Here is a 24,634-nt window from a genome sequence, read left to right as displayed (position 1 = left end):
TGTCTGTTCACATGCATGCTGGCAGTCGGCCTGCATTGACTTACCCTGTGTCTCTCCTCTTCTCCCGGCCGAAGATCTCTACTGCACATGCGCCCACCTCATGATCTTTTGCGGCCGCCCAAGAATCTTCAGATCTTCGGACGGGAGCGTGTGGTGGAGACACAGGTAATTTTAAACCTGTTTGGTATTTTTTTTTATGTTCTTACATATATCTACTGCAAAAGTGCAAAAAAAGTGAGAGAGTTTACTTGTCCTTTAAGACAGATGTACTTAAGCGTATCTTTCCCTGTTAAACCAATTTCCTAAATTGTATTGTAATGAAAGTAGGGAGCATTAATATATATATATATATATGTGTGTGTGTGTGTGTGTGTGTGTTTTTGTTTTTTTTAAGAACTTTTATTCTAAGATCCACAGAATTTGTCAATTGAGTTCACAATGTACCTATTTTTAAGTTCTAGTTCTTAGGTGCAGAAATCCATAGCAACCAATCAGAATGTACTTTGTTAACCAGTATAATATGGATTCTGACTGGTTGCTATGAATTTCTGCACCTAAAACTTTGACCTTAGAAATACGTGCGTTGTGCACTCAATTGACAAATGCTGTAGGTCCGGTTTCTGGTCTGTTGCAGTGCGTAAGCAACCTACATAGAGTGAATGTAGGGCACACATGTTAACAAGTAAAATACTGTGCATTAACACTCGTGGTAACAGCTCGTGGTGACTGCTTTTGAAGCTGACTCTTAGACCACGGAATAGACTGTTTTTATTTTAATTTTACAGCTAAATTCTGCAAGGTGCTAGTCATACATTATGGTTCATGATAGGTAAGCCATCTTATTCTAATTGAATATTGTACTCCGTGATGAAAGTAATAAGAAAAAGACTTTTCCAGGACAAAACTAAATAATGAGATTCAAATAAAAATTTCTCTAACCTAGCACAGATAAAATGTGCATACGGTACATATAATTGTGTTTTAACATATAATTGTGTTTTATATTTCCAGGGACCCAGTATAGACCAGCAGGTAACAGAATCCAGTCTTGGTGACAGAAATACTACAGCCGGCTTCAGCACACAAGGTTTGTGCCATCATATTGGTATATCCCATTTGGATCAATTAGATTTTTAATTCTGCATACATTTATGTAATATTGCACGTATATGGATATTTATGATACATTTGCTTAAACGAAATGATTGTTAAAAGTTTTTGGAGTACTCCGTTTAAAGTGATTCACATTTTCAGAATTTTGATCTACTACTAGAATCTTCCTGTTAAATTCTGTTCTACAGCAAATGAAACAAAACATTTCAAAATATTCCAATATGTTTTATATCCATAGGTTTCATATCTCAAACATCTATCACTTCTTACACATAAGATGGAAAGTTTTGTATATATAACAGCCCAGATTAGTTTCCTTTTCGAAAAAGGAAACGGATTGTCTAAAATTGGTTGAATAGCTGTGAAATAGCTTTGTATTCCCCTTTATAATGTTATACTGCCTTGGGACACTTCCACACTTTGATGCATGTTTTTTGTTCCTATACAAAATAAGAAAATTACATTCATAATTGGAATTTTCCATAATGCAGATATATAAAAAATGTGCAAACCGTGAAAATACACAAATACAAAATATTCTATATTTTAAAAATACAACAAGCTGCAGTGCACAAATGTGAACCAGTGGGATTTCTACTGGAAATGCATTTTTGTGCAGTAATGTGTATGTTTTTTTACTGCAGGAATATAGACTAAACAGACCCTTAAAGTTACCATGCTGCATGGTTGCTAGAATACAATAATTCAAATATGTAGACTTCTGTGACCACTAGTATTGTCAACAATGGTCCAATTCACTGTGGGTTCTCCCTGATGTCATCAGCTGCCTGGTGATAGGAGATAGTGAGTAACCAGATGGGCTACAACTTGCATTGAGGTTGGTCAGATCTTTTCTGTATTAATTTCTGTACAGGTCAACTTTTCAATGTTACCAAATAAAAGCAGTATAACCTATCCATTTTCTAGATTTGGTTATACAGTTTTCTCAACCATTACATTGTGTTTCATAAATACAATGTTTTAAATCACCTGTAAAGAGTACTATATGCTGTCTAATGTTTCCTTTATCTGTTTTTGTTTTTCAGTGTCTGTGGATAGCACTTCCATTCTTGTATCTGAAGTAGCCGATATTCCAGCCCATAGCTGTTCCTCAGAAGACCTCTGTTCTCTGGAAGTTCAGAGCTCTTTACGTTCTGCAGACTTTTCTCCATACAGTACCATACGTACAGCAGCTACAGGAAGTAGCTGTGCTAGCTTGGAACATAGTCTCCGCTGCGGCCTTCACCTCACCAATTCACCGTGTTCACCTGATGATGATGGAAGCAGAGCCTCCACAGATAGGTCTCAGAGGCCGGATTGTGACAGTTATACACAGTCTAGATCCTTGGACTCTTCCACTGAAAATTTCAGCACACAAGAAAGAGAATCTCAGCTTTCTGCAAAAGAAAGAAAAGTGTCACACATACCTATCAAAATGTGCTGCGGTGTATTTAGCCAACCACCTGGGCAATCCCTGCCATCACCTGGCACCCTACCTGTAAATCCAGCACCTCACTCAGGACGCCTGGAAAAGGCTATCCAGCAACATCATGCTAGGAAATACCGGATTGCCAGTATAGTCCGGTCCACCAGTGACCCCATTTCCTGCACATCCAGCACAGAAGGTAATTTTATTCATGTAATAGCTGAGAATTAAGCAGCTCCCCAAACATTTAGTATTAAATTAGGAAACAGGCTATGCAAGTTTCCTTTTAAAGCAGACCTTGCAGTAAAATGCAAGGTCCACTAATAATGTCCAGCCCCCTACCCCCTGTAAAATCACCTGCTTTTAGTATGTTAAAAAGGTACCTGTAAAGAAAAAAGATGGATTCTATACTTACTACTTACCTGGCCCCAGTCTTCCAACGCGGGTGCCTAGAAAAGCAAGTGACATAACACTCCTTTCAGTGAGATCCCAGGAAATACAAAGCAGTCCAAATCCAGTGAGAATATGCTGTTGAAATAGACTAGAATGTCTCATGAGATCTGGCCTGCTCTGCATTTCCCAGAAATGCTTATGGAAGTATGGTGACATCAAACCCTTCGAGAGAGATGACAGGGATAAGGTAAGTATACATCTAACCTTTTTCTTTACAGGTACCTTTTGCACATACTACGAGCTAGTGATTTTTACAGGGAGATGGGGCCCAGACATTGTAAGCAGACCTTGCATTGTACTGCAAGGTCCGCTTTAAACAGAGTATATTGTTTGACATTATATCTAGAAATTTTAGATGTCAAGAACACAGCATCATAAACATGCTCTACATTTCACAGCTCTGTTAACAAAAAATCAGATTTAAAGCTGAACTCCTGGTATATATGAAAGATACAAATTAATTTAGTTCTGTAGTTATTAACACATAATAATGACTTGGTATCAGCCTTTTGCAGTCCCTACACAGTAGAGCTCAGACCAGGACAGGAAGAAGCAGCACAAGGAGGCAGTCAGTTGTACTACAATGCTCATGTGCTAACAAGAATCATTCTGTCAGGGAAAGAGAGGCGAGAGGAGGAGGAGGAGTACAGAGCTATGAGCTGTGTACTGTTTCTCTTTTTACTTTTTAGTCATAAATAAGGGGGAAGGAAAAGACCTGTCAATTACATTTTTCTTCAACAGAGAAAAAGTTGATCTCAGACAGGGCTTTGCTGTGTAAATGTCAGGACTGGATGGCAGAAATACAAATATATTGGTGGGTAAAACCGCTTCCTTGTATTTCATCTGTGTACTTAGCTGTTTGCCTGGAGTTCAGCTTTAATCAATATATGTTTGGTTAAATATTTAAATGATCATTTTCTCTACATTGAAATGTAATGTGTTGAATAAGCCCAGAAAAAAAAATAGTACCAGCCCAATTCATCAATCCACTGAGGCATTATGCCATGTACTCCGAAAAAGCTGACAAATGCTGTGTTTCCTGATAACTTGCTTCAGTCTTCAATTCTAACTGGAACTAGCAATTCATTTTGACATTTAGGTGTAACACGTTTTTATATAACAGAAGCCATCGGGAAAAGACCAGGCTTTGAAAGAGAATCATTGCATTTAAAGGACATGCATGACTGTGATGATAAAAATACACAAATAATGGTCAAACTGACTGGATAGATGCATTGCCAATTCAATTATAATTATATCTGCCAGTCCAATTTCATCTGTAAAATAAAGATGTATATTATTTAAAAGTAAAGGTATCAACATTCTTTACTTCCCTCACAAATTGCAGAGATAGGAGGTTGATCACACATTATAGGATAGTGGGTGAAGCCATTCAAATAATTCCTTGTTGCTCCTGGGCCAACAGTACTTCCAGAACTGCTGGTTTAGGGTACTGATACATACCAATATGCCTGAAACAGCTGTTTGAAGTTTGCAAAAAATAGCTTCACAATATTAAGCTGTATCTGTGCTATACAGTTAGCCATAGAGAGTAAAGGAATTATCTGCATGGTTCCACCCTCTTTCTAAAATGATGACTAAACACCTAATTTTTAGATGTGAGATGAAAGTAAGATGTGAAAACCTTCTATTTTAGGAAAGCTTCAACGGTGCTACACACTGGTACAGTGGAGAGCTTTTTGGTCCCTTTTAGCCCACCTTATCGTAGCTTGTCTTTCTCATTGTTGCAGTGAAATATTTATAACATTAAATCTATAGACAATAAAAGGTCCTCAGCAGACTTGCCATAAAATGCTTGGGGTTCTGAAGGGGAAGTCCACTCCAATGTAATATTTCAGTTAAAGATTGTCTCCGCTGATGGCGTGTTCTAACCATAGTTCCAGGCTCTGTTCAGTCATACTTTGCAAATTTTCACTCCTGTTCTCCATGACAGAAAATTATTTAAAAACCAAGCATGGAGAATGAGTTCCATTCCTAATGGTTATGGTAGATGTGCAAATAAGGGATCAGGCTTGGTGTAAAAAAACCATTGTTAGGTATAACTTGCAATAAATGCTCATTTGTTTGTGAACCTTTTGATACAGCATTCTTAAAAAAAAAAGTATGGAAAGAGACAACATGGTTGAAATGTTTAAAATTGATTTAAATAATGAGCCAAAAAAACACTACAACGATAGGAAACTGCCCAAAACTGTAATAGACAATTATACATATGGAACAAACTATTATTAGGCAAAACAAGGAAACCCAGAGCAACAAACATTTAAGGAATAACTGTACCAATCATGTCTTTCCTCTACACCTTGAAGCTCTAGCCTGACTTTTTTCAAGAATTTAATGATTTTCACTTGGTTATCTCGCCGGTGGTAGATGTCCATTTACTAAAAGTGCAGTTATCCCTTAAACAAGTAGGAATAGCAAACTAAATGAACCTTTGGTTGCTTATAGCAAGCAATTAGAAATATTTTTTTACCCTGAGGTTGCTCTTGGTTACTGGTCCTTGTATGTCCACATTTTTATGTGCAGTTCCTTATTGGAAAAGCATTATGGTTTGAATTTCTAACTGTTATGCTGTTTTTTTTAAATAAATTCCCTTTATTGTGTTACCTTCACACCATGCTGTATACATTGCCACATTAAAACTATGCCTGGCATAAGCATTAGAAAAATTGAGCTGCGCAGGCAAATCATTTTTCTTCTGGAAATATTATCATGGCCCCCAACCATTTTGTTAAGCCTAGCACCATCAATTGATTCAGCTATTTATGTTAATACAAAACTTTGTCAGCCCTGGGAGTTTTGTAGTACAACTGGTAGATTAATTAGGGTAAAATTTGGAAACTTGAACAGAAGTGGAAATTAAAGGCACTTTTGCCCACCAGAAAATTACCAGACAAGTAATATGGTTTGTATCCCCAACTGAGAAAATGAGGCTGAACTTTAACACACTTACAGAATGATCCGACTAGTTTAATGATTTGTATTTCCAGCTGTGATATCACAGTTTGAGTCTATATGACTTTTAGAAAGTCTTGTTTCCTAATAGGCTCTTGTTGACTTGTGTTTAGTAAATTGCTGCCTAAGTAGTTCCAGTTTGCATCATTTCAAAGACCTTTGCTAAACTCTACAAAAATACTAGGTTTGTTCATGGAGCTTGCTGCCATTTACAAAATGAGGGAAAATAAGTTTGTTTTAATAATTTTCTTGCTGAAAGCTGGCAGGAGCAGCTGTTTAACCTCTTTCCCCAGTGGTGAATAAATACCACCAAAAGAAAGCTCTATCTGTTCCCAAAAAAAGGGTATAAAATTCATTTCAGTACAGCGCTGCATGACGGAATAAATGTCAGTCAAAGTACCGCAGCGCTGAATACTGAAAAATGGCCTGGATGGGAAGGGGGTTTAACACCGCGGATGTCAACTGGTTAAATGTATGATAATAGTATCAAGTCTGCATAAAATAGCTTGTGAAAGCAGGCCTAGGAGCATTGTTAGATAACCTATTGTTGATAGCAATTATGATTTATTATTAACATAAAGCATATTTTGCTGCTGATGTGTTTGTATTCAGTGGGCTTGATTCACAAAAATGAAATAGTAAAGCATACAGTAGGGTTCACAGTATCACCTCATAATTACCACATGATTCACCATTCACATGGAAATATTCTGCATATGTATGTAAAAATGAGCACTACTGCATAGCAACATACTATGCATTTTAAGTAAATACTGGCTTAAAGGTATTAGTAAGAACAATTGTCTTGTGAGCTGCTCATGGTGCTGATATACTACACAGCAGAAGTTTACCATAGCTAGGGGGTTAGTGCAATTTGTTATTTACACTTACCTGTGGGACTTTCCCAGATATTACTCTCCAAAAACTGCATACTGGTGTACCATTAGCTTAGTGTTTTCGGCCTGTCCACTTCCTACTTGTTGTCCCTGTTCTTTTCAGATTTACTTCCTAAAGCTATAAGTACTGGTACATATACTAAACTACAGCACAGTTTAACCCTTCTTTATCTCCTAGCTTCAATACCATTTTAGGTGTTATTGCTAATTTGGATTTCACTTAGTAATGTAAGCATAGATTCTGAAGGAGTCACCTCCCCAGATTTATCTATCTTTATATCCCGGCCATGGTTCAGGAGACATGGGGCAGGATTACATTTGTTAAACCAAATAATGGAAAATGTACTATACTTTTTTTATTTGCCTTAAACCTAAGTGTAATGTGCCTTCATTATTGCAATCAAAGGTGTCTCATCACACTCTAAACTGACCTATCTTTAGCTGTAGCTTAAATGGGTGCCGAAATGGGCCAAGGATGACACCATAAGAATGAGGTCACCAGCACACCATGGTCCACTTCATTGATCCATCTTTTATTGACATTTAGCTAAACATGGTGTCACAAGCAAATGCAATGTTTCGGAAACAGATGCGTCCTCTTCATCAGGCAAAACATTGTTGAGCTAATTATTGCCTTCATTATTGCAGTGTCACTCATATAGTAGTAATATAATGCTTTGTGCACGTACTCAGCCCTTCAGGCATATAGGTGATGTGGCTGCAAATAAATGGAAGCTCTTGGGTACTATCTGTAACGTTTAGGAAGTGTGTTCACGTCTATATTTGCACCCTCATGGGAAACACAGAGACCTCTTTGTAATCTTTATAAACCACACGTATTATTTTTTAGGCACCATTCACACCGAGGCGTTTGTAGCTTTAAGGTGCCCATACACTGCACGATTATCGTACGATAATCCTATGCGATCGGTTTTTCGTACGATAATCGAGCAGTGTGAACGGAGACGTGCGACCGTTTCTACTCAGAATCCCATTGATTTCTTTGGCCCTTGTACACACCTGAGCATTCTGTTGCTTTTAGCAAATTGCCTATAGCTTGAAAAAGTACATAGACTTCTTTAAAAAAAAGAAGCTTTGAGGGTTTTTGTTAGGGATGCACCGATACTGGTTTTTCAGTATTGAGTACGAGTACCGAAATTTTTTTTCGTTACTCACTCATACTAAGTCGGGCGGCGGATCATGACCCGTCGGCCGGCCTCCTGGTTGCCTGTGAAGCTGGTGTTCTAGCAAAAGAGCACCGGTTTCAGAGGCTGCCTGCCTTCCTGACCAATCCGGAAGCTGGGCGGCGAGTCATAAAGTGCTGTCCGGCTTCCTAATTGGTCAGGAAGCCAGGCTGCCTAGCAACAAGAAAAGCCAGCTTCCATGACCCGCCTTCCTGATTGGCTAGGAAGCCAGGTTCACTTGTTTCTAGGCAGCATGGCTTCCTGACCAATCAGGAAGCTGGGACGTGGGTCATTACGTGCCGCCCGGCTTCCTGATTAGTTAGGAAGCCAGGCTGCTCAGCAACACATGAAGTCAGCTTCCTAGCCAATCAGGAAGCCAGGAGGGAGGTCATAACCCACCGCCCGGCTTCCTGATTGGAAAGGAAGCCAGCTCCATGCTCCCTCGGCACTGCCAGTCAGAGGGATATCTCCCTCTGACCGGAAGTTACAGTATAGCAGGTAAGTATCGGAGCATTTGGACGAGTATGAGTACTCGCCCAAATACTCTGTATCGCCACGAATAACGATACTAGTACAGATATCAGTGCATACCTAGTTTTTGTCCCATAGACTTAAATGGAAACACCTTAAATGCGCATAACACGGACTTTTTGCGTGTTATGCATGAAAAATGCATGTATTTGTATGTAAAAATACTCACAAGTTATTTATTTATTTTTTGCCTGAAAAATGACTGAAAATGCAGATGCCCAGTTGTGAATCCAGGCTTATAGATAATTGTGTCATGTTGTTTGTGTAATTAATGGGGATTCTTGCAATTCTGCACAGAGGGTGAGGTGTGTGACTATGTGCCCTCATCAATTCACCTTTAATTCTTGTTCTCACAGGTTAATTTATGTTGATAGGAATAACCAACATTTTAATTAGCACACAACTATTTATAATTCAGCAAAGGACCAGAGCAGGCTTAAATGTTTGTATCAGCTGTGGTGCTATTTTCATTTCCAGGTCCTGCCTTGTGGGCAGTGTTAGATAATCCAAAGAAGCCCAAGGAGGTTTTCCTGGCTCTCACCGTATTCCTACCAGCCCTCACTCAAGCCTGGGTGGGCTTTCTACTAGGAGTGATAGAAAAATTGAGGATTCAAGTCCTGTGTGACGGCGCTCTCCTGAGGGATGGGGTTTTTTTTGTTTTTTTGTTTCTGACTTTCTCAGAACTTTTGATTGGGTGGGGGCTTTGTGGATGAGGATGGTGTTGAGATGGGGGTGGCGTGCGGCTTCAGTTCAAAATGGACCGGGGTGTCCACTTGGTAAGGGTGCAAAACAGAAAAAAACTAAGTCTGAGGCGCAACTGCCCTTGGAGTTGAATAGGTGAGGGTATGGCAGGGGTTAAATGGGCTGGGGCATGCAGGTTAAATGCTGCCCGAGAAGCAGTTTCGTAGATATTTGTCCCTCCGTAATGTGATCAATATCACATTACTAGGAGTGAGACATTCATGATTCTGGGGATACGCTTTGCCACAGAACTAAAGATAACTGTTTACTGAAACCTCTCCAATTCACCAAACACTGAACACATGAAAGCTGTTAACAGTCCCCTACATCTCCAAACCCTACCAGCAAACGCAAACACATCATTGGTCAGGAGAAAGCACTACATGCAGCAGCTTCCTTCCAGACATGTTCCCCAATAAAGTATCAGACTACAGAATTTCTCTAGAACCCTCAATAATGACTCTATCCTTGCATCCTTACACATCTAAAAGAAGTTAATTGTTTTCCTCTCCCTAGTGCATTAACCTGCAACACCAACAAAAAAACCCTTTTTAAAATATTCTATCAAGAGGTTTTTTTTTACTTCCCCTAAATAAGTGAGCTTTCCAAGCTGGTACTGTGTTGACGTTTTCCCAACTGAAAAAAAGCTAACCACTAAATGTGGGAAGCCCTTTCAAGCCTATGGACTTGGATGAATCATTTATAAGAGTTGAAGCTGCATTAACATAAGCATAATATTGACTACATTAGCTGTTTATGGCTGGTGATTTAACTTAAAGTTTATATGAACACATTTAATACTTACCCCCTGAAGAAAAAGGTTCTGATGTATGAAAAGCCACTGTGCTACAGTAACATCTGTGCAAACATTTCCATTAAACTATTTGCGTATAAAGAGAATATAAGTCACACATTGGCCTTCATGGCAGTTTGTGTTTCATGTTTACTTCATGTAAATTGCTAGGCAGTCCCTGGTGGATTTGACATTCACACTGACAGTTTTTTCATTTCTATTCAGTCCTGGAGAAGTCAGAGACCTGTAGCGTGCCAGAGGGCAAGTTATCCTAATGCTGCTATCAGTATTCTAGCCATCCTCTGGGCTCCAGTGCAATACACATGGCTGCCAATACAGCTGTCTTTGAGGAATGTCCAGTACATTACACGGAGCACAAATCTTCTCACCTTCTCTACATCATATCAATCATATAATGTTTCCTATAAACAGCAAAGTATCTTTTTTACAACTAAACAGTATCAGCAAGAAGATTCTGCCACAAATCACTAGCAACAGGAAAAATAAAAGTAATCAACAGTTTAAAGCTAGATTTTTTTCAGTATAGTTATCTTCTTAAAGGGAATCGAGATATTTATAAGACATAGCAGTGTTTAATGCTAAATTTGACATATATCATCTAATATTTTAAATGTTTTACTTCCTTAAAGTGCATATAAATAACTTCTCCTTTCTCTCTTTTGGTCTGTTAACTATAACATTAAAACAGTCTTGTTATATGTGTTTGATAAGCACAAAAATACCTTTAGTCCTGCCACATAATCCAGTGAGCTCCTAACTTCCTGTGCACTCTGCCTTTGCTGGACCAAAATCTCAAGCACCGTTATCAGCCCTTCCCAGTTCACTTCTGTGGAATACAGAACTCTTACGCATATGTTTTGGGAATAAGGATAGGAGCAGGTGTTCTGTAGTCCAAATCAGGAGTGAGCAGCCTAGGACAACAAAGCTACTCCTCCACTGGTATAGAACAATGAGTGTTGCCACTCTTGGACAGAAAGTTTTACTAGCAGGATTGCCATTTGAAAATGAAAATAAAAAAACCTGAAAAATGAAAACTAATGCAGCCACCACTAATGACTCGTAAACTGCACTATATTAAATTTTTCCCAGAATCTAGATACACTTTAATGAAGGCCTGTGAAGATACAGCTTTGAGAGCTGTTATTGCTGATTTTTTTTGGAAACTGAACTCCAGCTTTACCTTTTTCCCCACACTTGTGGAAAGTCCTCTCTTCTGTTGAAACTGATTACTCTCAATTACCTGTAAACCTGCATCTCCACAATATAATCCCTTTGAAGCTGCAGCTATCTTAAGCGCACATTAATTTCCTGTCTAAATGACCTCCATTATTCATCAATCACTTCTCCCTCTGATTTTCCCTGACTTCCCCTAACTTACTTGTGTAGTAACAGGGACACAAACTGAGGGCAAATTTCTCTGAAATTCTCTGTAAGAGTGTGCTATACCCACAAAAACACAATGGACCGCAATGGATGCAACAAAACATGTTCCAATAGCACACTTTTTATATATCTGCTTCACAGAGAGCAGATTAAAGAATTTTGTTGCAGTTCAGCTTGTATGGGTTGTTTCTGCCTTTGATAAGTATACTTGTCCACAAGAAATTGTATCCATGCTGATTCTTGTATGGCCCCAAATAGTATATAAATAATGGCATTTTCCTTGTGATTGATTAATTCCACATGTTCAACCAAAAGGATGTACTGAATAGGATAAACAACACTGCAGCTTCATAAAAGGCTGCTATCAAGATTTCATAATGTTTGTTGTCATTTATAATATTTTGGTGTGATGGACGTAGTTACAGAAAAGAGGTTTTTTTTGGCAGGATAATGGACTGCCAGTTTATGAAGATACAGCATCAGCGTCAGTTCATCCTTTACATACCATAATGAGGCAATTTTCATTATACTAGTCATTCAGTTCAATGATCCCATCCATAAGACTTGCTAGAGGCACCTATCATATATTTTAATTTCTCTATACAGTAGTATATCAGTGAAAATAGTTACTGGATTCTGAGAAAGGGAACTGTTACTTCTAATAAATGTGTGTGGGTAGAGCTAAGAATGTGCTGGGGGAATCCATATAAATTATCCTATGATTGTAGGAAAGTAGCCAGAATCACAGACTACTCAAGAAACACTGCAAATATAGCTAAATGTCTGGTGTAGGCTGTTTCCTGTCACTTTTCTTTTATAACTATAGGCTGATGTATAATAATCAGACATGTGCACCAGCAAAAAATTCGTTTAGTTTAGTTTCGTTTTGAAAAAAAAAAATTAGTTTCGTTTCGTTTTGAAAAAAAATGTGTTTAGTTTCGTTTTTCGGGTCCGAAATCAAATTAGTTTTGGACGAAATTCGTTAGCGGTAGTCCTGCTGAAATTCGTTTATTTAAAAAAAAAAAAACTTTACTCGCCCATGGCTGGTCTAGAACCTGCGACATTATCAATGGCAAGCCTGTGCTTTAACCGCTACTTTATAGCCTCTATACTTTAACCATAGAAGCATTTGATATATATGAATGCAATATGTAGCATTTGACAGCTGAGAATATCAAATGGGCGGAGCGTAAATTACTGTAAAAAAAAAAAAAAAATATTTTGCTGCAAAGGAATTCGTCCAATAGCAAAATAAAAAAAAAAATGACATTTAGTCATTTAGGTCAATAGGAGAATGCCAATTCAAAAGCAAAGAAAAAAAAAAACGTTATCCCTACCCAGGACTAGAACCTGCGACCTTGACAATGGCATACCTGTCCTCTAACCTCTACGCTATAGCTTCTGTACTTTAACCATAGAAATGTTGTAGAAGGTAAATGTTGTAATTTTCTTTTTTCCTAATGTCGTTTTGCTGCAACGAAAGTCGGCCAATAACGAATTTCGGGAAATCGTGAATTTCGGACTCGTTTGCATTCATCTTAGCTTTAATTCGGAATTCGGATGCATCCGAATCTCCGAATTTCCGAAAGTTCGGCCAAAACGAATTTCGGAAACGAACCGAATCGCACATGTCTAATAATAATGTGGCAAGAATATGCACTTTGTGTACTATTCAAATGTTTACAGCTGCTTTCTCCATAGATTATTTTTCATACTACAGAAATGAGGTTTCATTTCTTAATCTGAGCAGGGAAAATGAGTCATTATAGGCATGTGCATGTCTCAGCTAAACTTCATTTTAGGGACTGGAAGGATCAGAAATTCAGTGCCCATCCTCTTCAAACAGTGATAACCGTTTAGTAGTTTGTTACTATGGCTTTGTCTAATAAATTGGAAACAATGTGCCTGTTGTACCATTCTTTCTATTTCTTTAAATACCCCTAAAGTTTGATAATGTTCACAGTTACATAACATACGGATTTTGCTGTGTGTAGAGTCAGGCACGGAGAGGATTATGGCTACAGCTGACATTTGTTCTTCAATTTCTATGTAATAATTTGATTAGTGCCCTTGCGGACACTTTGCTTCCACTGTGAAGATTTTCATTAGTGAGGACATGGAATCCCTATAGCATAGGAGATTCCTTTGTTGCTTGTCTCCTCACTACAATCAGTCACACTAAAAGCTTGACAGATCACCCAATTGGATTTTCAGAGCTTTAAAATAGAGTCTAAGGAATGGAGTAGGACAGAAGCATTTATCATTCCGAAGTCTCACATGATATATGCCCTGTGAAACTGCTCAGGCGTTTACCTTTCCTTTTCCAAAGAAATCTCTGATCTACAGGATTTAGCCATCTCACATCAACACAAAATAAGATTTTATTTTTAATACTGCACTGAAAGGAACATAAAACACACATCTCCCATTCTGATATGACGTGAATTGCATAGTCTGTTAAAATATTCAGATATCCACTATGTTTCCTTAAAACAGACTGAGCTGTGTGTATCTTAATAACAATGGTTTAAGAACAGTATTTTCAATGGTTGCAATAGCAATTGGGTCCTCAGTAGAAATCGTTACCCCCCCCCCCCCCCCCCACACCACCACACACACACACACACCTCTACCATAAAGGAACTTGGCCTGATGCTATCACTAGCATCTAAGGAACTGAATGTTCACCTGGGTATATCTGTAAAAAATAAGTCAAGGCAACTGGACTTGCTGTATTTATTTTACATGTAGGAAACATCTGGGTAATTGTACTTTCTAGGAATGTCTCTGCGTGTGCATAGGTTTTAAACACTGTTCTACGCTCCCAGAGACTTCCTGTTACATGGTGACCAGACCATAAGCTGTCATGCTCATGCACATTGCACAAGCATGGTCTCTTGTTGTCACCATCAGGAAAAACACCCTGAGAAATGCCATGCATCTATTAATGGAGCTTATGCATGTAGAAAATTGTCTATGCTATGCAGTTCTTTAGCAGTCTAAATATCATCTAGTTTGGGTATAGATATACTTTGAATTGTATGTTAAAGCATATGCTAAGATAAAAAAAAATAGCATATTCAGTATATCTCTGCAATGCATACACATTTCCCTAGTTTTTTGCATTTTTAAGTACAGTAATACCTTGGTTTACGAGCATAATTCGTTCCGGAAGCATGCTTGTAATCCAAAGCGCTTGTATATCAAAGCGAATTTCCCCATAGGAAATAATGGAAATTCAGATGATTCGTTCCACAACCCAAAAATATTCATATAACAATGATTACAATACTGTACTGTAATATAATACTGTATAAAATGTAAAGAAAAATAAACCAATTACAGGTACCTTCGTGGCTGGTGTGAGGGGGACAGGAGAGGAGGATTATTGTGTAGGATGACTTTCACTTTCACTAACGGAATCACTGTTATCTCTTGACTCAATGGAATCTTTTTCATTTTGTGAAACCTTAACAAGGAATCTATCCAATGTGACATGTCTCATCGCTCGCACTGCTACAGCCTTATTCAGGTGGTGCTTTTCTACAAAATTTTGCTCTTATTGCAAGACATTTGCTTGTATATCAAGGCAACATTTTTCAGAAATGTTTGCTTGTCTTGCAAAACGCTCTCAAACCAAGTTACTTGTAAACCAAGGTATTACTGTACAGACAAATACCTGTTGAAACAGGTACAGAAAAATTATCTGTCAGATATCCATTGTGTTGCTAACTTCTGGTTTGTCAGCTCTTACCAGTTCTGCTCTAATGGTCTACAGAACACTTCCCCTTCTTCTCATCTCCATAACACATAGAGGAGTTGTAGGCGAGCAGGAAAACAAACTCAGGCAGGAATGATAACACTGCTCTGTACTTGCGGCATGTTAAACCACTTTAGGATTTTAAACATAGAAGATGCATCTTAAAAAGCCTGCTCCTCTTCCCCTGCTACTGCTCTACCTGTCGCTTTTACCGGCAATTGTCAGATGTCATAATGACAAATTGTAATAGGGTATCCCGTGTCCGGCGCTTGGGGCCGCGGGCCGGCATCTTCAACCAGCGGCGTGACGTCACGAGGAGACAGAGGCGGCGCACGGCGCGCTCGGCTCCTCCCCCTCTGGGATCCTCCTCCTCATAATGACGCGAGTTGCAATGGCTCGGCGTTCTAGTGTTGCGAACGTCGAGCCAGTGCAACTTGCCTGATAGCGAAGGACACAGAACCATCAGCAGTGACGAGAGCCTGCTACTCACCTCACTCGAAAACGCTCCTCTGACCCTAGGGTGCTCCACAGGGATCCTTCCCTGCTCTCCTCGGACTCCTCATTTGGGCTTGCCTCTTGGATCTCTCCCTGGAACTGCCAGGACTTCAGATAGCAGCCCCGGACCAGCTACTGGACTGTTAACCCATCCTTAACTGCAAGTACTCTGCCCTAAAGGCTGATCTATAGAGAGTGTCAACAATTACTCCTGTGCACCTGATTACAGTGATAACTGTGAACTTCTACTCCTGTACAATTTGTATACTAATGCTATTATTGCACTTTCTTATACAACCACATAGCAGTGGTCTCAGTGGAGAGTGTGGGGTTAAGGTGAAGGCATTGTACACATACGAATCATACCATCTAGTGGCTGCTGGTTACCACATAGATAGATAGGAGTACTGCTCTGCATACCTATAGGGGACCTCCAAACCCCCATCCTATACTGTGATTGGCGTATGATGTGCTAGAGGGTTACGACATCGCTCCATACCATACAGAGTGTAAACAGGAACCCCCGATCTGAGCCAATTCACATACACAGGTGCCTAGCCAATTTCCGCAGCTGCGATCCAACCCAACCTCCTTGGCTCACGCGTTACACAAATGGGAATTGATATGTATTCCATAGGAGGAGTGACTGTAAAAATGCAGTCACTCCTATTTAACCTCATGTTAACCCTTAGTAAACAACTCCTTCCTCTCCTCCTTCCATTAGGTAGGATTATCTGCTGATTCTTTTTTATTTCCTTTTTTACTATACATTTTAGGTATTAAACCTTTTTTTAATTTGTTTTGTTTGTTATTTTTTCAGTCTTGCATAAAAAAAAATGTGTAAAATTGAAAAATTGTTCCCATTATTTCAATTGCAAATAACTCCTCCATGCTTTGTACCAGAAACATTATTTTAAACAGCATACATTATAGAATAAAATGTATCCATTTTATTTACAGTAAAACTGCTTCTTTAAAAACTGGTCACAATAGAAAAAACCCCCACATTTTTCCTTTTTCAAGTCTTTTTGTCTATAGATTACAGAGAAAATAAAATAATTTTTGCAAGAAATTGCAATATTGCAGAAAGAAAGTCTATCTTGCCCCCAAAACCATTGTATTTCTTTGTTATCTTAAGTATTACGTTATCACCACAAAAGGCCTAGAGTGGAAACTGCTTTGGTCCATAATGGGTATAAAAAGCTGAAGCTAATAAAAATAGAAAAAGGAAATGGCATATGCATATGCTGAGAGATGTGTTTCTTTAAATTGACCAAGCATACACTTTAAGGGGTTATTCACGATGGAGCTGAAGGATCCAGCCGTAGCTTCGGCTGATCCTTCGTCTCTTTTTGGCCGCCTGAACTCTTCGGTTCAGTTGAACCGAAGGGCTGCCTACGGGCTATTCACACTAGCCCGTATAGAAGCAAGGTAAGTTTGTAGTGTACAGATCCTAAGTATGGGGTGCCAACCCCGATAAGATAATGAAAAAGTACAAGAAAGCAGTTGGGGTTTTTTTTAGGCACCAATTGGCAAGTCCAAAGAGACACAAAAAAACTATATATATATATCATTTCATAAAATATATTGTTTATTTGTACAAAAGGTTAAAAAGGTACATGAGACAGCCGAAGCATTGAGAAAGGTCGGCCGAAGGCCACGCAAATGACCTGGGGATGCTGATCTGTCATTAAACAATAACAACTGGGCAGAGCCGGCTGTGACGTTATTTACTGGCGTTATTTATTAGCCGGGACCTGCTAGAAGACTAGGGCAGATGCCGGCCAATAGGCAACAATTGGGCGAAGCTAGCGGTGATGTCACCAGTATCTTCGCCCAATTATTTTTATTTTGCTGGCATCTGTCAGATTTGACATTATGTGGTGGGAGTTCATCAAGTGCGGTCGGGTTGGCATGCATCGTTTTTTTTTTTCTTAAAAATATTTATTCCTTTTTTTTATTTAAATGCAAATAGTTTTTCAAATTTTTTTCATTCATTTCACTTTCTTCATTTTCTGCTCGCTACCTCAGAGGTACCGAGCAGAATAGTCGAGCCAAATGCTGCTTGGCGGCATTCGGCTATTCACTCACTGCCGTTCGGCCCCTATGTGCATAGGGGCGAACGGCAGTGAGTGAGCTGCCGGAGCTTAAGCTTATCCGATCCAGATGTTGGATCGGGAGAGTCGAAGTCCTTCTGCACTTTGGCTCAGCCGAACATGCAGAGCATGTTTGGCTGAACGAAGTGCAGCCGAAGGCAGCCTATGAATGGCTGATTTCAGCCGTACAAGCCAGAAGTGAATAGCCGAACTTAGTTCGGCTCACTTCACTTCGGCTGGGTTATTCACTTGGCTGTCTTCGGCAGCTACGTGAATAACCCTAAATGTTTCCTGCATGTATGGTCTTTATTACTAATTATTTTGAAGCAGTTGTATATGTAACCCCTGCAGCAAAGCTGAATTTTCTTCATCTGCTATATGGAGACACTGGAATCAGAAGCAACCTTTTAAAATAGTATGTTCATGTTCATGTGACATTACAGTCTACATAGCTGCTTTATTTTTAGCTCTTCTTTTTTGCAGTCACTGACAATATAGCAGTGTATTAGCTGCACTGGATAATACTTAGTCATTAGTCTGCATGGGAGACGTGTAAAATTAATGGATTATTGTTGTATTATCAGTAACGCTGTGAAGTACAGTATCAATGGGCATGTTCCCCAAAAATTGCTAAGCACTCCTATAATTAGCACTATTATAGGTCCTACACTACGGACTGACAAGAGCTAACACTGATCACCACTATTATATGCATTAGATAGCTAAAATCACAAGCTGATGATAGACTGAACAATGGTTATGAAGAAGAAGATCTGACAAAACACAGCTGGTGTGTTCATTTCATCCCCAATAATGCAGCCTGAATTAATGCTTTCTGAATACAATTATAATATCGTCTGTTCTAAAGCTGCCGCCACTCAGCTTGTTATATGTTCCTTCTTTAATATCATATTCACAGCAACAAAAAGCAGTGCACACTTTCCAGTCTTTTGTGCAGAATCTGTTATCCACAATTGGTTTATATTTAAAAAAAACAAAAAACAATTGTGGTATTATATAGGGGATTCCGTTTATTAGGCCTATGCTGTATGCCTAATGCTATAAATAGGAGATTGTCAATACTTTGAAAAGATTTGCTGGCACCTTGTGTCATAAATCTCTTTAGCTGCCTTTGTTTGTGTTAAAATGCAACCATATCTCAGTGATGATTTAAGATCTACTCTGCCTGTGCATCCATAAAGTATGGTTGTGTTGCAAATGGAAGACATACATCACCAGAATGCCTCGGCCTGCCCTAAACCAAATTGAGAGAGACAGAAAATATCTCAGTAATTCCTCCCACTTTTGTAGAGGCATTTCCCATGGAGAGCTTCTTAAATCAATAGCTATTACATTAATTACCATGGAGAGAATCAATTACCCATTTTTAAAGGCAAATGCTGTTCTTAAATATAATGAAAAACACAGGAGGAATGACTTCTCCCAATATCAGAGATTGTGGAGCACAGCTGCTAGAGGTAAGTTGGATTTCCTAGAAGAAAATTACATTTTGTATGAAATAATAGAAAAAAAAACCTTTCTATTTGTGGCTCAGTAAGGAAGTCTGTTGTAATAAGCTTATATTTTGCTGGGTCAAGTAAATTCTTCATGACCCTTTACATCTTCCAGCTGCACATTACTTTCTGTCTTTTCTATATTGTGATGTCAGAGTTGATATCCATTAGGGATACACCATCTGGTTGGTGAATCGATGGCATAGGATATAATATTAAAAATACATTGTGCTTCATATCCAGAAATACCAAGATTTTACTGAATTCTGAATCGCCAGTTTAGTGTTATGTGTACCTAAGAGGAGGGGGTATTGATTGGTACATGAGGTTCATCTATTGCTTACGATAAAGTATCCATAAAAGTCTTTAGAGTTAAAAATAAAAACATCATATGTAAAATGGGAATCAGTACTTTTTTAGAACATGCATTGCTTGGAAAACCTGAAAAATTACCTAATTGTAAAGTTGACACTGAAACAAGTGTCCCCTTTGGAAAACGTCCCTCTATTCCTGTTCTGGAAAACTCAAAATGTTAGATTTTTCTTTACTTCATCAGGAAAAACAGAGAAGTTTAATCTCCCCGGCCGGAACAGGGACAGCAATAAAACTCTGATAAAGTTTATAAGCTCTTTATCCAAAAAAAAAAAAAGTTTTGTTTTACATAACCTATACAGTAATTCCTATTTTGGGTTGACAACTCTAAGCCACTGGCTTGCAATTAGCAGCAGTATTGTCAGCCTGCCATGGGTGCTCCTTCAGTTGGCCTTTGGGCTGATTATCCAGTTTGCACATGCCTCCTACAGGCGTGATAGACAGCACAACAGCCAACTGAAAGAGCTTGTTGTATTTCATAAAAACACAACATTTCTGGTAATGTCAAACTCCCTCTATCTGCCACCTAATTTATTGAGTAGCTCCCAAAAGAACATTGCATTTTGACCACTTTAAAGCTAAATATAGGAGCAATCATGTACACAAACAGAAGAGCTTCAGAAACTGAGCTTCAAAACCAGTCCTGGCACTGTGGTAATTTCTCCAGAGCTCTTTATAATTAAATGGTGCACGGAAAGGTTTCAAGGGCGAAAGTTGCTGCAGCTTCATGTCTGCTGGAGCTACTGGTCATATGCAAGATGGCGGCCTCTGGCAGCACTCTGAGAATTTCACCTATTGCACATGGGGGGACTTTCCAGGGACTTTTTAATTAATACACAAGGTAAAGGCTATGATGAAGCATTTGAGCATGAATTTTAAAAAAATTCCTGGAACTGGGTTGTTTTAAAGTCAGTAAAGGCTTGATATGTCAGATGATGAATTAGTGTTTGGAGATAGTCTTAATATGATGCTTACCAATTAGCTTAATCTTAGGCTTAGCAAGAGGAGTAAGGGGGCTAGGTTTAGGGATTGGGTTCTGGTAAAGGTTGAAGAGATAAAAATAAGGCCATTTTAAGGCACTCATTGTTACTGACATCTGCAGATTGATCATCACAACTAATCTCTAATGTACCCTGCAGGTGACATCACAGATCTTACTAAAAAGACCTGATTGAGCACTGTGCCGACTCAAGACTTTTTAATTTTCTAACCGGACAGGCTGATTGTTTTACAGTCACATGAAAGCAATATCAGCCCTTAACAAGTTTGCTATGTATTGATTTATAGAGCAAATGCTTATATGTTAACTGCAAGGCCACTAAAATTGATGTGCTTACTCATTATGTTTGAACAATCAGTTCTGAATACTTTTCCTTATTGATTTGTACATCCTCTATGACCACTGAACTATTTATTTATACAAGTGTAATGCTTGGCTATGGGTTGCTTTTTATTACCACTGTCACTGCAAATAGCACTGTTCGCATTGATGTAAACCTGTCATGAGAGAAACATAGCGGTCTATTCACTAAGCTGCCGTAGCCAGCCGAGTGAATGACCGACCTAAAGCGAAGTGAGCGAACGCTGTTCAGTTATTCGCTTCAGGCTGGTACGGCTGATTTCAGCCGTATATCGGCTGAAATCAGTATGCAATGCTGAGCGGGCAGTGTGCGCTTGCGCACACCGGCCCGTGCGACTTTCGTCTTCTGAGCAATACGACCAACCCGCTGAAAATCGTACAATTTTTGGCAGGTTTTCCAGCGTGCTCAGAAAATGGATGCGGTCGTACGCTGCCCATACACCTTCCGATTATCGTGCGTTTGCGGGATCACCCGCGATTATCGTACGATGATCGTCAGGTGCATGGGCACCTTTACACAAAGAAAACAGTGACTTACAGTGCACAGTTGATCTGATTCAGGTGCTCTCTTTGTGGGGGTGTTGGGAGGGGGGGGTGCATCAATGCTGCCTCCATGTAACAAGGTGAAGCCTCCAACAGCGTCGTTGAGCCTCCTTTCTGGTCCCATACTGCAGAAATGGACAGAGGTCAGCAGGATGATGCAAAGTACAGAGGTCAGTAATGTAACGCACAGTAAATAGGTCAGCAGTACAGAGGTCAGTAATGTAACGCACAGTACAGAGGTCAGTAATAAAGCACAGTACAGAGGTCAGCAAATAACACACAGTGCAAAAGTCAGCAGTGTAAGGCAGAAATAATGCACGGCGCAGCGGTCAGCAAGAACGTGCAGTGGTCAGCAAGAACGCACAGGTCAGCGGTCAGCAAGAACGCTAATTGCGAGGGGGCGAGTGGGAATTTTGAGCCCTGCAGTAATATATATAATTTCTATAGTGTTTTTGTGGACTTTTTTTTGAATGAGTAGGGGCACTAACTACCCCTTACTCATTCCCAAGGGGAGACTGTATCTGGGTGCCACCTTTATGAAAAAGGGCACCCAGATGCAGATGAGCCCCCAATGCTCGCTGACCCCCACAGCCACCAGGCCAGGGTTGTGGGAAAGAGGCCCCCTTGTCTGGTATAATTTTGTAAGGGAACAACAATCCTACTAAACCAAAAGGGTCTGGTATAAATTGGGAAAGGGGAACCACACCCTAGCTTTTCTTTATAATTATTCTATATTTTAACAACAAGTGGGGATTTGGCCCGCTTTCTCCGCGCTCACGTGCATGTTCGGAATGTGGGGCAAAGTTCTACACTTTAAGTTCATTAAAAAAGGACAAGGGTCACTCTTTGGAGGAAAAAGAGGTTTAACATCTGCATACTGATAGACTTCTTCACAGTAAGCATAATTAATTCCTAAATTTGCAGAATTTAACTGGATATTTATAAGTAATAACAACAGAGCTTGTTGATCCAAGGAATATCTAATTGCCTTATGGGATCAGGAAGGAATTATTTTACCCTGATGTAGCAAATTAAACAATGCTTTATAAGGGGTTTTTTTTGCCCTCCTCTGATCAACTGTGGGTATAGGTTTCTTTTTATAGAGGTTTTCTATGTATTTATTTCTTTTTCTGTTGATTGTACTCAATGAACTTGTGTGTTTTTTCAACCTGAATAACCATGTAACTATCGATAGGCTATGCTACCCTGACGACCACAATAACTTTAGTTACAGTTGAGATAATTAGTGTTGTTCTCTTAAAATGTAATGCAGCTGTGCCTCTGTGTGGTAGTGGCTTAAATATGCAATGTTATGGTACCCAGACACATTAATATCCATATTAAATGTTATGGTTTTCTCTTCTACCGAAATATTTTATTAGGTCTGCAGTTTTTCACTTAACCAAACACCTGTTGCTGTGTTTTTCATTATTTTTGTTATCATACTTTAAAAAAAATACTACAGAGTTTGACAATGACAAAGGCCCAAATAAGGTAATTATTACTGTACTGGAACCCAAAAAGGGAATTTTTACTAAAATGTCTACAAAAGCATGCAAAGACAAATAACAATGGCCATATAATAAAACCAACAAACTTTAAATGCATATGTTACTGTTTAAGTGTAGTTCTCAAATAAACATAGTAAAACAGAAAAGTGGAAAGCTAACATATTGTTAATAGGTCGATAATTGTAATTCAAAACAGAATAGATTCCAAAGCATAATTTATGTGCTCATAGACAAAAACTGTAAAATGTCAATAATGGGTGTTGGTGCCATGGGCAGAAAAATGTATTATGTTTTTGTCCCATAGAGACAATATAGACAAAGATATATAAAGTGTGCTATATTATTCACTACTGATTCCAGCTTGGACAAAAACTAGGCTACATTTACCCTACAGTCATGTGGCAACCCATCACATACACATTCATGACCCAATCTGGGTCCCAGCCCATTGCTTAAGAAACACTGCATGAAGTAACAGACTTCACAACTTGTGCTGTAGTGTGTGGCATTAGATTGATTGCCTAAACACAATGCATGTTTAGATGCAACATAGCATATTTAATGCAATGCACTTGAACGTACAGGTGACTGGACCCTATACCCAATGAAATGATTATAAATCAAAACAAATCTTACACAAAAGTTGATTTTCTTCAAACAGTGAGGCCTTAGTATTTATCTGGCTTTTTAAGCATACCACTTGTGCCCAATTATGATAGGAACTAGAAGTTTCTAACTGAATTATTAAAAAAAAACAAAAAAAACTTTTGTATATGAATGAACTGAAATGTTCACTTATGTTTGAATAAATGGGCCCACAAAAATGATTATTAAACTTAACTGTATTTGCCTTTTAGCATGCACACATATGTGACAGACAAACATTATTGTCACCATTTATGTACTAATGTGAAAGAATAAAAGCTTATATATAACGGTTTAAGATTTCATTAATTTCAGTCTCTCGGAGTATTGGTGTCAGAGACAACCAGGCAACAAGTAGTTTCTAGATGTCTGCAATAGCAGACACAAATTTCTCTAGATACAGGTTTCTTTTAACTAAGCCAATTGGCTTCTCCCTCAAAATGCAATGGCCTAAGAGTGTCTTCTGAGGTGTTAGGTAAAGCCTATTATATAAAAACATAGAAGCATTTGGTCCAGTTTAATTCACAAACAGAATTACTCAGGTTGCACGTGTGATTAGGTTATGTAGGTCGAAGAAAAGAGGCATGGCAGACATTCAGGCAGCCCAGAGACATTTTTGCAAGGTGGAAATAACTGAGATAAAAGAGCATTTGACCCATCCAATCCCTTTCTCACCGAACGTCTGTTAACAAGAAATGTCTGTAGTCATGCCTCGACTTTAGATCATCTTCAGATATTGATATTATTTGGACCTGATTTGTTTACTTTACCCAACTGGTGTTACATTGCCAAGGATACTTGGAGAAGGATTATATGAACTT

The 24,634-nt window shown here is 38.9% G+C and overlaps 1 protein-coding gene across 1 annotated transcript in view; it reads left to right on the top strand.

Annotated features, from left to right (window-relative positions):
• Positions 1 to 24,634, top strand: part of FAM189A1 (family with sequence similarity 189 member A1) — a 413,737-nt gene that overhangs the window by 371,905 nt on the left and 17,198 nt on the right. The window contains exons 7-8 of the mRNA XM_018552286.1: positions 1,012 to 1,087; positions 2,160 to 2,738. Coding sequence (XP_018407788.1) covers positions 1,012 to 1,087; positions 2,160 to 2,738 — 655 coding nt within the window. The remainder of the gene's footprint in view (positions 1 to 1,011; positions 1,088 to 2,159; positions 2,739 to 24,634) is intronic.

The sequence above is a fragment of the Nanorana parkeri genome, unplaced genomic scaffold, assembly GCF_000935625.1.
Source record: "Nanorana parkeri isolate BGI_ZX_2015 unplaced genomic scaffold, ASM93562v1 scaffold82, whole genome shotgun sequence".
NCBI lineage: Eukaryota > Metazoa > Chordata > Amphibia > Anura > Dicroglossidae > Nanorana > Nanorana parkeri.
The sequence above is the reverse complement of the archived record's forward strand: the minus strand, read 5'-3'. Positions and strand labels throughout refer to the sequence as shown.